The following is a 13,728-nucleotide window of genomic DNA, read 5'->3' as shown; positions in this document are numbered from 1 at the left end:
TAATTGCATTTAGCAATAATCAATATCCTTACCTGATCCAAAACACACCAGTCTCCTCACAATAGCCCGTTGGTCTCTAGGGCGCCCTGGGTGCATCAGTTTAGTTTAAACTCCTCACTACATCCTCAGCCTCACCATTCCACCAGCATCAGCTGCCATTATGTCCGAGCAATCTTCGAAATAGTAATCTCTACTTTTAAATGGAGCCGGGCTTATGCAAATGGCGTAACAAATTATAAATAAATGGTCGATTCGTGCTGTATTCTTAAAAAGTGGGGAGAACAATCCAAATCTGGAGGTCAACTCGAAACACTCCGATAAAAATAACTATGTAAAAGGTCGAAAATTCAATTTTTATTTTCCGTTCTAATGAAAGAGTTCAAATATGTGTGACGTCAGACTTTACGCAGTTGTTTTTTTTCGTCCGTTAGGTAGCGCCACTATGCAAGCGCGCTAGCAGAGGAGCAGAAAGAACTGCGCCGAAACTATGTGCACAAACACAGTAATGCGTTGCCTGCGAGGGAGCTTTGCTCGGGACATTTGATGTGACGTCTTCGCCTACGGGAGCGTATGCCGTGACGTCAAAGTTCACGATTTACCGGTATTTTTTAAATCGATTTAGGTATCTCGGGATCTAGAAGTCATAAGAAAAGAAAAATTTCGTTGGTCCTCATTTTTCCTGCTCTATGACTTTGAAACATCACCCAAGTAAGCGCAACTGATCTATTGGACTTACTTTATCATGGACACTCGTCGCTATGTTGAAAGCCCACAGCCGCGGGGGACAATAAAAGTTCACAGAAAAAGACGGAAGAACAGGCGATTGTGTACGTTTTATGAAATGGAATCGGACTTTTTAACTTTTCTCAACTTTAATCGCCAGCGGCTATAACATGTTGTTAAGTGTATATGGTTCACCAGCCTAGTTAGCTTGAATTCTAAGCGCTAGGTCACGGGTTCTATTCCCGCCCGGGGCGAAATTTATCATAGACACATAAGGCCCTATAGACACACATAGTTACCACCTATTAATTTACATTTACCTTTTTTTCTAGTTAAACAAGCTCTTTTTACTGAATTGTTAGTTGTATGTATTATTCTTTAACCCATCAAATATACGAGACCTTGTTTAGACTGCTGGGGTAAAGGGACTTTTCAGTCCTATTCGGGTAGGATAAACAAGGTATAAACAAACAAACAAACACTGGCATTTTCCTATCATGTCCTCTTTCTCTCTTCAATTCGGAGCTTTAAGACCTCCATAACTACAGTTCCCCCCATTATCAAACCTCTTTTTTGGAGGGAAAAACGAATTTTGTTCAGAATTTAACCCTTTTAGATTTAATTACAAGAAATCAAGCTGTCAGGTTTACCTGAGAGTGTATGACAGCAATAATAAGTATCTCAGGCGACCTGTCAGGTCTGCCTGATAGTGTGTGACAGCAATATTAAGTCTTTCAGGCGACCTGTCAGGTCTACCTGATAGTGAATGGCCGGCCTTAAGGGCACCCTCTTTCATTAAGCGTCATGTATCTCGAGCTCTTCTCTATTTGCATTATTCTTTGTTTCAACTTTGCCAGCCTAGTTGGCTTCCAGGGCAGAGTGTCTGCCTTGAAAGCGCTAGGTCTTTCTAAAGATCATGGCACGTCTGTGCGGTAAATTTCAGACGTCAAGTCCGAGGGCTTTGTACGCGCTAGGGAGCGGGTTCGATCCCCTCCCGGGGCGAACTTTATCCTAAACAGATCAGGTTCGTTCTCGGAACGGCTGGCTTTCTCCTATCCTGTCTTCCTTCTCTCTACGATTTCGGTACAAGACCTCGGCAGTTACAGTTCCCTCTATCAAACCTCTTGAAAGAAAGGGAGATGTAATTAGAGATTTGTAAAAAAAATGTAAATGTAAATGCAGTTTCTTTGTGTTATTATGTCACAACTTTGGTGCTCACTGCAGCATTGTAGGATTTTCCCAATATCTCAATAATCCTAAAATCCAATGTTTACCTACCATGCTGGCACCGGTCGCTATGCGCATTATATTACTATTACATATTAGCTACTCATTTTCCTCACGAGGCTGAGTGGGCCCCGCAACAGCCAGTCATGACGGAATCAATCATTTGCATGATACAAAATTACTTGACCCCGCCGGGAATCGAACCCGGGTCTCCCGCGTGCAAGGCGAGCGCAGTGACCACTACGCCATGGGAGCTGACTTAATTAGAGATTTGTAAAAGCTCAACCCATCCTTTAAGGCTGTTTGATGCCTTACACCTAAGTCTCTAAATGGGCTTTTTGTGTATGGGGATTTAGCTAAAAAGATAAGTAGCTATTTAGCTAAAAAGATAAGTAGCTATTTAGCTAAAAAGATAAGTAGCTATTTAGCTAAAAAGATAAGTAGCTATTGATTCACTTGAAAAAAGGAAAAATCAGCTAAAAAGGCTGCCGGGGAGCCCGCGGGGCCGCCGCGCCACGCGCCGTGGGAACAAGGCTTTACATAGTCCAAATTTTCAGAGTCTGGCCTACAGTAAAGGAGGAAAATAAAGCTCGAGGAGGGGGGGGGAGCTAAATTAGGCCCTGACACCTACCTAATTTTGGGCTGAATCTCTTTGGCATAAAAATTATTATATCAACCAAGAAGCTAATATATTGATATCGAACAACTCGTATATTTCGATAGTTAATATAAGAGCCAAGTTAAAATAGAAAGTAAAAAAAAGACTGCCTAAATTGTTGTTAATATATGTTGCCCCTTCATGGTTGCATACTTTTTTAATTTAAATCTTTCTTTGTCTTTTTTTAGGCTTTGAAAAATTCCCTGACTTTTTCGATTTTTGGCACTTTTTCGTGAAATTCCCTGACTTTTCCCTGACTTTTCCAGTCTCCATGAAATTCCCTGACTTTTCCCGGTTTTCCCGGTTTTCCAGTCTGGTAGACACCCTGAAGTAGGTACCTGCCTAGGTATATCCCTTTGGTTAATTATAATTAGCATTTAGCAATAATAATATCCTACCTGATCCAAACACACCAGTCTCCTCACAATAGCCGTTGCTCTCTAGCGCCCCTGGTGTCAGTTTAGTTAAACTCCTCAGTACATCCTCAGCCTCACATTCCACCACATCAGCTGCCATTATGTCCGAATCTGAAATAGTAATTTCTACTTTAATGGAGCCGTTGCAAATGGGTACGTCTCCTCACAATAGCCGTTGCTCTCTAGCGCCCCTGGTGTCAGTTTAGTTAAACTCCTCAGTACATCCTCAGCCTCACATTCCACCATATCAGCTGCCATTATGTCCGAATCTGAAATAGTAATTTCTACTTTAATGGAGCCGTTGCAAATGGGTACAAATTATAAATAAATGGTCGATTCGTGTGTAAAAAGTTGGGAAAAATCCAAATCTGAGGTCAAAACTCCGAAAAAATAACTATTTACAAGGCAGACGCACTACCAACTAAGCTAACTAGGCTGGCTATTGGCTAAGGAAAAAATCTTTCTTCTCACCTTGTACTTGTGTCGATACCAATGTGTCCGACTGGTAAGCACCTCCCCGCACAGCTTACACGCACATGTCCCATCACTATTCATCAGATACTCCAACAGATCCTTCCTTGTCAACACATCGTCTTCACCAAACGAGGGGAAATTAGTGGATAAGTTAGTGGAGGGGAAGTTGGGAGAGGGGAAGGTGGAGGAGCTGTTGGAGGTGTCTGTGTCGGTCGCTTGGATGAAGGACAGGAGAGACTCGGATGTGAGGAAGTGAACTCCTGTGGAGAGGGGAGAGGTGGAGAGGAAATTAAATTAGTGTCTGAAATTTAAAGCGGCGCGGTGTCCATTTTAAATTCGATCGTCATTAACTGTGACACGTTCAAACTAGATTCATAAAGATGAACTTAGTATAATACAGTTTATACGTAGGTATACAGTCGAAACGGTACTTTGTGTCGATACCAATGTGTCCGACTGGTAAGCACCTCCCCGCACAGCTTACACGCACATGTCCCATCACTATTCATCAGATACTCCAGCAGATCCTTCCTTGTCAACACATCGTCTTCACCGGACGAGGGGAAATGAGTGGATAAGTTAGTAGAGGAGAAGTTAGTGGAGGGGAAGTTAGGAGAGGGGAAGGTGGAGGAGCTGTTGGAGGTGTCTGTGTCGGTCGCTTGGATGAAGGAGAGGAGAGACTCGGATGTGAGGAAGTGAACACCTGTGGAGAGGGGAGAGGTGGAGAGGAAATTAAATTAGTGTCTGAAATTTAAAGCGGCGTGGTGTCCATTTTAAATTCGATCGTCATTAATTGTGACACGTTCAAACTAGATTCATAAGGATGAACTTATAATACCTACAGTTTATACCTACCTCAGGTTTATACTTATACAGTCGAAACGGTACTTTTTACGACTCGACTCCCAACGTAGGATTTACCATCTCTTGCGTATTGCATACACACGTATTTCGTTAGGCGTTCATACGAATTGCTTAGTTTTAAGCATCACACTTCACACTAAAGTACCTAGTGTGTTGCGACACGCCCTACCTGAAATACCTATGTTCGCACGTAATTTGTATTTGTTTGTTTTTTATGTACCTCCTTCCCTTTCACCAATTTTCCTGACTTTGGATTATGGGTTTTTGGTTTTTGTCAACATCGATCGACATACTAAAGACGTAGGTAGGGAGAGGGGAAGGTGGAGGAGCTGTTGGAGGTGTCTGTGTCGGTCGCTTGGATGAAGGAGAGGAGAGACTCGGATGTGAGGAAGTGAACTCCTGTGAAGAGGGGAGAGGTGGAGAGGAAATTAAATTAGTGTCTGAAATTTAAAGCGGCCCGGTGTCCATTTTAAATTCGATCGTCATTAATTGTGACACGTTCAAACTAGATTCATAATAGATGAACTTAGGTATTATACAATTTATACGTATTCAGTCGAAACGGTACCTACGTGGTTAAGATTTTGTAATAATCAATGTTATTAATTTTCTATCAATATTATTATTGATTTATGATGGTACTGTTTTTCTACTCCCAGTAGTCTTCTTCTTCTTCTTTACCTTTTTCCACTCAAGTGGGGTCGGCATTTTTAGTCAACAATTTCCAGGAACCTCGGTTGTGAACTTCAAGAGCCAAAATAGAAAGTAAAAAAAAAAGAGCCAAGTTAAAATAGAAAGTAAAAAAGAGTACCTACATTGTTGTTAAAATTGTAACTTACTAAAAGAAATCAAGAAGTTAATGAACTATCGAAATTCATTCGAAAAGTCAGTTTGAGAGCCACAAAATTCCATGTGAGTAGGTACTAGGTACAGATCTAAAATTATTTGTTAGGTTTATATTAGACATCCTATGTATTAACATTATTCTTATCGTTTCTATTATTACTGGATAATAGAAACGGTAAGAATAACAGATCTAAAAGTAAAATATAAAAAAAAATTAACAAAACGAAAATTAAAGTAGGTATAAAATAACTAAAAATCTGTTTTTTCTTTATTCAATAATATGATGCTTTAATATGTGTGACGTCAGACTTTACGCAGTTGTTTTTTTCGTCCGTTAGGTAGCGCCACTATGCAAGCGCGCTAGCAGAGGAGCAGAAAGAACTGCGCCGAAACTATGTGCACAAACACAGTATTGCGTTGCCTGCGAGGGAGCTTTGCTCGGGACATTTGATGTGACGTCTTCGCCTACGGGAGCGTATGCCGTGACGTCAAAGTTCACGATTTACCGGTATTTTTTAAATCGATTTATCTCGGGATCTAGAAGTCATAGAAGAAAAAGAAAAGTTTCGTTGGTCCTCATTTTTCCTGCTCTATGACTTTGAAACATCACCCAAGTTAGCGCAACTGATCTATTGGACTTACTTTATCATGGACACTCGTCGCTATGTTGAAAGCCCACAGCCGCGGGGGACAATAAAAGTTCACAGAAAAAGACCGAAGAACAGGCGATTGTATACGTTTGTCTACGTTTTATGAAATGGAATCGGACTTTTTAACTTTTCTCAACTTTAATCACCAGCGGCTATAACATGTTGTTAGTGTGTACGGTTCACCAGTCTAGTTAGCTTGAAGCGTACGGCGTCTGCCTTCTAAACGCTAGGTCACGGGTTCTATTCCCGCCCGGGGCGAACTTTATCATAGACACATAAGGCCCTATAGACACACATAGTTACCACCTATTAATTTACATTTACCTTTTTTTTCTAGTTAAACAAGCTCTTTTTACTGAATTGTTAGTTGTATGTATTATTCTTTAACCCATCAAATATACGAGACCTTGTTTATACTGCTGGGGTAGTTGTATGTATTATTCTTTAACCCATCAAATATACGAGACCTTGTTTAGACTGCTGGGATAAAGGGACTTTTCAGTCCTATTCGGGTAGGATAAACAAGGTATAAACAAACAAACAAAATATAAGGTTCGTTCAAGGACTGGCTGGCATTTTCCTATCATGTCCTCTTTCTCTTCAATTCGGAGCTTGAAGACCTCCATAAGTACAGTTTCCCCCATTATCAAACTTCTTTTTTGGAGGGAAAAACGAATTTTGTTCAGAATTTAACCCTTAACTACCCAAAGTACGATAATGACCTTGAGCATTGGCCAGTCTCACTCGTTTACTCCTCCTCATGGGTCGACCGGCATTAACCCTCTTCGCCACTGGTATGATTTCACACTCGTCTCCACTATGTTCCGCATAGATGATGCCCCGGGTTAGGGACACGTCAGGGTTAAGGTCGTAGGTGATGGATTTGGAGAGGGTCTGATGATGTTTCCTCTTGGAGACAGAAACGTCCCGGCGGTGTGGAAAGGGTCGTTTCTTCCCTGAGAACAGAGGAAGAACAGGGAATTGTGGGCCGAGATTTTCTTTTTTTTAGACCTAGTTCGTTGGACCCGAAATTTTTAAAATCAAGAAGGATTTCGATAATAAAAGAAAAATAATAATAGTGTAAAAGAAAGAATAAGGAAAACGTAAATTGAAATAATGGATTTGGAGAGGGTCTGATGATGTTTCCTCTTGGAGACAGAAACGTCCCGGCGGTGTGGAAAGGGTCGTTTCTTCCCTGAGAACAGAAGAAAAACAGGGAATTGTGGGCCGAGATTTTTTTTTTCTAGACCTAGTTCGTTGGACCCGAAATTTTTAAAATCAAGAAGGATTTCGATAATAAAGGAAAAATAATAATAGTGTAAAAGAAAGAATAAGGAAAATATAAATTGAAATAAGTGAAATAAAATAAATATAAAAAAGTTAAAAGAAGAAGAAAAATAAAGGAAGGACGGGTAAAAATAGAAAGTAAAAATATTTAGGTTCAAGTAAGATTTGTAGGGAATAGGAAGTAATCAGTTGTTTTTGGTGTTAGTATGGAGAAAATAAAATTGTCACTTACTGAGTCGGCAGGTCAAACTTCCTTAGGTAGTGTAGTAAAAATAAAAATAATGAAACTAAATAAAAAGTATTTTGAAAACACAAAATAATAAATAAATAAAATAAATGGAAAAATAAAAAAAAACAACGGAAAAGTTTCCAAATGTAAAATAATGTCATATTTGAGGAACTTGGCCTAGCGCACTGCCTGGCGGTCAATTTGGTTGCACAGACCAAAACACGACTTTCCTAATTAACTTCTCAACGACAACTGATTTGTTTACAAATCAAATTGCTATGAGCTCGTTGTGAAATTACGCATCAGATACATATTTTTCGGACCCGATAGGTGGCGCCAGTTACCAGAAAAGTCCAGGGGACCAAGGTACAACGGGGGCCAAGGTACGACTAGACACCCTACCTACGACTCGACTTCCAACGTAGAATTTACCATCTCTTGCGTATTGCATACACACGTATTTCGTTAGGCGTTCATACGAATTGCTTAGTTTTAAGCATCACACTAAAGTAGTGTGTTGCGACACACCCTACCTGAAATACCTATATGTTCGCACGTAATTTGTATTTTAGGTAGGTACATAGGTATTCTTTAACCACGATCGAATAAACTACGGGCTAAAAAATTCCCGGAGGGACGGACCCAGCTTGTTATTTACCTCCTTCCCTTTCACCAATTTTCCTTACTTTGGATTATGGGTTTTTGTCAACATCGATCGACATACTAAAGACGTAGGTACCTACTTGCCTTTATCTGTAAATCCAGCTTCAATAAAGACTTTCCATCATCATTATCATGTGTTTCAATCCTAAGATTTTTTTTATAGACTTTCTATTAGTAGGTACCTACATCCCTTGTTAATTATAATTAGCGATAACAATACCAATACCCTACCTGATCCAAACACACCAGTCTCCTCACAATAGCCGTTGCTCTCTAGCGCCCCTGGTGTCAGTTTAGTTAAACTCCTCAGTAAATCCTCAGCCTCACATTCCACCACATCAGCTGCCATTATGTCCGAATCTGAAATAGTAATGTAATTTCTACTTTAATGGAGCCGTTGCAAATGGGTAAAAATTATAAATAAATGGTCGATTCGTGTGTAAAAAGTTAGGAAAAATCCAAATCTGAGGTCAAAACTCCGAAAAAATAACTATAAAAGGTCGAAAATTCAATTTTTATTTTCCGTTCTAATGAAAGAGTTCAAATATGTGTGACGTCAGACTTTACGCAGTTGTTTTTTTCGTCCGTTAGGTAGCGCCACTATGCAAGCGCTCTATAGCGGAGGAGCAGAAAGAACTGCGCAGAAACGTATGCGCACAAACATATTAATGCGTTGCCTGTATTATGTCCGAATCTGAAATAGTAATGTAATTTCTACTTTAATGGAGCCGTTGCAAATGGGTAAAAATTATAAATAAATGGTCGATTCGTGTGTAAAAAGTTATCGCCTACGGGAGCGTATGCCGTGACGTCAAAGTTCACGATTTACCGGTATTTTTTAAATCGATTTATCTCGGGATCTAGAAGTCATATTAGAAGAAAAAGAAAAAATTCGTTGGTCCTCATTTTTCCTGCTCTATGACTTTGAAACATCACCCAAGTTAGCGCAACTGATCTATTGGACTTACTTTATCATGGACACTCGTCGCTATGTTGAAAGCCCACAGCCGCGGGGGACAATAAAAGTTCACAGAAAAAGACGGAAGAACAGGCGATTGTGTACGTTTGTCTACGTTTTATGAAATTTATTTTTTATTTATTTATTTACACGCTAAGCAGCAAGGCCATGATGGAATCGGACTTTTTAACTTTTCTCAACTTTAATCGCCAGCGGCTATAACATGTTGTTAAGTGTGTACCTACGGTTCACCAGTCTAGTTAGCTTGAAGCGTACGGCGTCTGCCTTCTAACCGCTAGGTCACGGGTTCTATTCCCGCCCGGGGCGAACTTTATCATAGACACATAAGGCCCTATAGACACATAGTTACCACCTATTAATTTACATTTACCTTTTTTTTCTAGTTAAGTTTCTTTATTCAATTATATGATGCTTTATACATTTTATACTTTTTTATATAGAATTTATAATAAAATTAAAAGGAAATAAAAAACAGAGGGAAATTCATCTCCCTTTTAAAAGGGGGAGATGGGAAGATAAGCAAAAAACAATAAACCAAATGAAAACTAAAACAAAATTGCACTTGGAAACAGGAAAGGTGAAAGAAACAGGAAAGGTGAAAAAGAAGGTTGTGTTCCTACTCTGATCTTCATAATGGAAAATGGATTAACAATTGAGATTGTTAGAATTCGTCACATTATCCAAAAAATGTTTGAAGAAGACATAGAGAAGGAGAAGGAGAATGTAGAAGAGATAGGTAGCAAATGAAAGAATAGAATTTCCTCAATGAAAGAATAGAAATGAGGAAAAGATGCAAGATTTTGAATTTGAAGATTAGGTGGATAAAGTGACCTATGAAGGAGTAATATTAAAAGAATTGACAAGAAGGTGCCTGATTTAGATGCATCACTGCTGAATAAAAATGAGATTATAGAAAACAATGTACACGGAACTGTTTTAAAATTTGCTTGATAGAAAATGTACCCGATTATAAAATTTATTGATTTCCAAAATGGGTTTTAAAAATTTCCCTTTTGAGCTATTTGGTGTTTTGACAAAAGGAATTAAAAAGAACTCTAAGAGGAGGTGAAAGAAATAAGAATGAAAGGGGGAGAGAGTAGAAAAAATAATTATCAAATAAAAAACAAGAAACATAAAATAAAATTAAATAAAAACTGTGCGTAAACAAAATCAAATGCCCGTTGTGGAAATTTTTCTAGCTAAAACTACAAGGATCGTGAACTTTATTACAACTAACCAACTAAATACCATGGAACCAAAAACATAGGTATTATAATATTACCAATGTATAAAAGGAAGAAAAGAGCTATCGTAAATTTTCATAATTAAAATTCGTTGAGATGACCTAAAAACGCATAAAATAAAATTAAATAAAAACTGTGCGTAAACAAAATCAAATGCCCGTTGTGGAAATTTTTCTAGCTAAAACTACAAGGATCGTGTACTTTATTACAACTAACCATCAACTAAATACCATCGAACCAAAAAACATAGGTATTATAATATTACCAATGTATAAAAGGAAGAAAAGAGCTATCGTAAATTTTCATAGTTAAAATTCGATGAGATGACCTAAAAACAAGGTATTATAATATTACCAATGTATAAAAGGAAGAAAAGAGCTATCGTAAATTTTCATAGTTAAAATTCGATGAGATGACCTAAAAACGCGAGAAGAATTCTTCAAAAATATAATAGGTACCTGAATTTTACGAAAGTAAGTCTGTATAAAAATCTAGAAAGGTAAATACAAGAGGATTCATATAACGAAACTTAGTTTCTGAAATTATTGGAAACAAACTGATATCTGATTTGGTGGTTACAATACAGTTCAACTTAAATTGTGGAAAATACAAATAATTGCACGTTAAAAACAAATAAATAAGAGTCCATTACACTTTCAAAAAGTTCAATGTCTTCTAAACAATAAATAATGCCTCGCTGCTTTAAATGTTGATATATACGGTGGGATAACATCTTTCTTTTCAAATACAAATAATTGCACGTTAAAAACAAATAAATAAGAGTTTTGTCCATTACACTTTCAAAAAGTTCAATGTTAAATACAAATAATTGCACGTTAAAAACAAATAAATAAGAGTTTTGTCCATTACACTTTCAAAAAGTTCAATGTTTTCTAAACAATAAAAAATAATGCCTCGCTGCTTTAAATGTTGATATATACGGTGGGATAACATCTTTCTTTTGTTTTGCCTGGAGTTGGTAAGGCCATCGCTTCGTTAAGGTGTAATGGAAAAAATAAAATTACATATAAGTAGACCTAATATAGCTATCTATAGCGTGATAGAGTAAAAAAAATACGTAAACTCCTGTATACAAATATAATGCCTTCTTGGAAATCCTAATTAACTCTAAAAAAAATCCCGGATAATTTTGCTCCTATCCAATTTAATTTAAAGGAAAGTTTAATAACCTAAGGATAACACTATGCAGAATTTAAAAATACAGGTGAAAGAGTTACAAATACGACAAATATCATACATACTAAATTAATTTATCAAGTCTTAACAAAAGAAATGATAAATATAAAATTAATTTGGCGGGTGTATCCAGAGTTGTATACAGTGTTGCCACCTGTACTCAAACCATTGTCAGAGCTTGTTCTTGCAAGCTTTCCAAAACCTTGCTTTCCCTTGCTTTTGCAAAGGTTCAATCAAAATGTACAGTCTGGCTTAACAAAAGAAATGATAAATATAAAATTAATTTGGCGGGTGTATCCAGAGTTGTATACAGTGTTGCCACCTGTACTCAAACCATTGCTTGTTCTTGCAAGCTTCCCAAAACCTTGCTTTCCCTTGCTTTTGCAAAGGTTCAATCAAAATGTACAGTCTGATCTCAGTACAGAGGAACAAAATATGAGAAAACAAAATAAAATTGCCTAATATTCTACAAATTAGTTTGAATACAAAGTACACTTTACAAGAATTTATTATAATAGTTTAAATAAAATAATCATCATTATTACATGCAATTTTATACCTAGTATGTACCTAGATACAATACTTTATAAACCAGTTTTAGACAAGATCAACGAAAAAGAACACACTTTACAAGAATTTATTATAATAGTTTAAATAAAATAATCATCATTATTACATGCAATTTTATACCTAGTATGTACCTAGATACATTACTTTATAAACCAGTTTTAAACAAGATCAACGAAAAAGAAAAGTTTTCAAAGAAACAATTTAACTGAAAAATCTAATTATAATTTCAATGTGGTTCAGAACCACTCAGTTAAAATTATTATTATAAATCTTTTCTGCCTTCTCAAAAATTTTAAACTATTTTAATTTACAATATTTATGTTTTTAGGAATTTTGTAATATCAATTACCTACCTGCATTTTTAATACTAACTAATTCCCTATGTCACCGAATTTGTGTATAAATAATGAGACCTACCTTTCAGTAGGTTTCCTGAGTAGGTATAAAATAATTGTAAAAGTATACAATAGTACAGTTTTATAAAAAGATATATAAACAATAGTAGTACAAAGGACCATAAATTTCAATTGTAATTGAGAGTTTTTAAGTTATAATTTAGTTGCAAAAGAAAAAGAAGAAAATAATAAGGTCAATGCTATAAAATTAACTCTCTGTTTATTGTGGTGATTTGGCAATGAGCTGTTATAGTGTGTAAAAATGAGTACCTACAGAAACTCAAGAAAAGCACTTTTTTTATTTTATTTTTTTTTTTTTTTATTTTTATTATTATTTTTTTTTAGAATTAAGCTTGATGAAATTGAAGAAGACTAAATTTTTCTCAAAGATTGTTGCCAAATCTTCTCCACAAAAAGTTGTCCCTAACAGAAATAACAATCCTACTGATTTTAAGATTAAGGAAATGTACCATACTTAGTGAAGGCACTTAAAGTGTTTACATTCTTAAAAACTAACCTAATCGATATTGGAAGACACTTGGGATTAATGTTGTCATTCGTTTTAACTAAATTAGATACCTAGAATAATTCGTGTAATATGTTCGACTGCTCATAACTTTTAACTGACATTTCTTTTCTTTAAAGTCCGTTTTCGTTTTGATTTTTTAATTAAACTGCATAATGGCCTGAAAAACATTCCTATGAGCGTAAAAACAGACTATATTAAATAATGTTGAGATCTTTGACCTTTGAGAGACTTTAAAGTCAAGCCTTTTGCTCTTGGATCAACATTAGGATTAATGCAAAAGAATGAATGCAGTGCAAAAAATTGCATCGTTGTAAGAATCACAAACAAAATGATCGAACAATAAATTGGTATTGATTATTCCAGAGATGTTAAAAGGATTGAAAATTTGGAATCGAACATTTTAGCCACGAAGATTCTAGTGTAATTGAACTGTGTAGAGAATTAATAAACTAGTTAGTGAGAGAAATAAATAAAACAATTCCGAACATTTTAGCCACGAAGATTCTAGTGTAATTGAACTGTGTAGAGAATTAATAAACTAGTTAGTGAGAGAAATAAATAAAACAATTAGTGTACAAATAATTTAAACTAAGTTTACGATAGTATGTGGCTAGATTTCATGAAATTTGGCAAGATTTTCATTTCAAGTTAAACTTAAGTTTATCTTTAGATTTCATACATACGACGGTTAGTGTACAAAAAATTTATACTAAGTTTACGATAGTACTTACTACCTACTTTATATGATATAGGAGAAATAACGGTGGGTAAAAATAT

General features: G+C 36.3%; 1 protein-coding gene and 3 long non-coding RNA genes across 4 annotated transcripts in view; 2 read left to right on the top strand and 2 right to left on the bottom strand.

Annotated features, from left to right (window-relative positions):
• The window catches only part of LOC103505410, an 11,684-nt gene extending 3,291 nt beyond the window's left edge, over positions 1-8,393 (bottom strand). The window contains exons 1-4 of the mRNA XM_026820743.1: positions 8,269-8,393; positions 3,930-4,201; positions 3,858-3,864; positions 3,496-3,758 (exon numbers count right to left, since the gene is read on the bottom strand). Of these exons, the coding sequence (XP_026676544.1) occupies positions 3,496-3,758; positions 3,858-3,864; positions 3,930-4,201; positions 8,269-8,386 (660 nt within the window). The 5' untranslated portion in view covers positions 8,387-8,393. The remainder of the gene's footprint in view (positions 1-3,495; positions 3,759-3,857; positions 3,865-3,929; positions 4,202-8,268) is intronic.
• A 2,027-nt stretch (positions 8,394-10,420) lies between these two features.
• Positions 10,421-10,740, bottom strand: LOC113465854. Its single transcript, XR_003390431.1, has 2 exons — positions 10,678-10,740; positions 10,421-10,588 (listed from the first exon to the last, which is right to left on the bottom strand). It is a non-coding gene; the product is annotated as an uncharacterized LOC113465854 (long non-coding RNA).
• On the top strand, positions 10,441-10,958 carry LOC113465855. The gene is made up of 2 exons (XR_003390432.1): positions 10,441-10,510; positions 10,600-10,958. It is a non-coding gene; the product is annotated as an uncharacterized LOC113465855 (long non-coding RNA).
• Positions 10,959-11,083: 125 nt separating this feature from the next.
• Positions 11,084-12,067, top strand: LOC113465856. The gene is made up of 2 exons (XR_003390433.1): positions 11,084-11,684; positions 11,847-12,067. It is a non-coding gene; the product is annotated as an uncharacterized LOC113465856 (long non-coding RNA).
• Positions 12,068-13,728: the final 1,661 nt, after the last annotated feature.

This window comes from Diaphorina citri, unplaced genomic scaffold, assembly GCF_000475195.1.
Source record: "Diaphorina citri unplaced genomic scaffold, Diaci psyllid genome assembly version 1.1 scaffold172, whole genome shotgun sequence".
Taxonomy (NCBI): domain Eukaryota; kingdom Metazoa; phylum Arthropoda; class Insecta; order Hemiptera; family Psyllidae; genus Diaphorina; species Diaphorina citri.
This window is presented reverse-complemented; position numbering and strand designations above follow the sequence as displayed.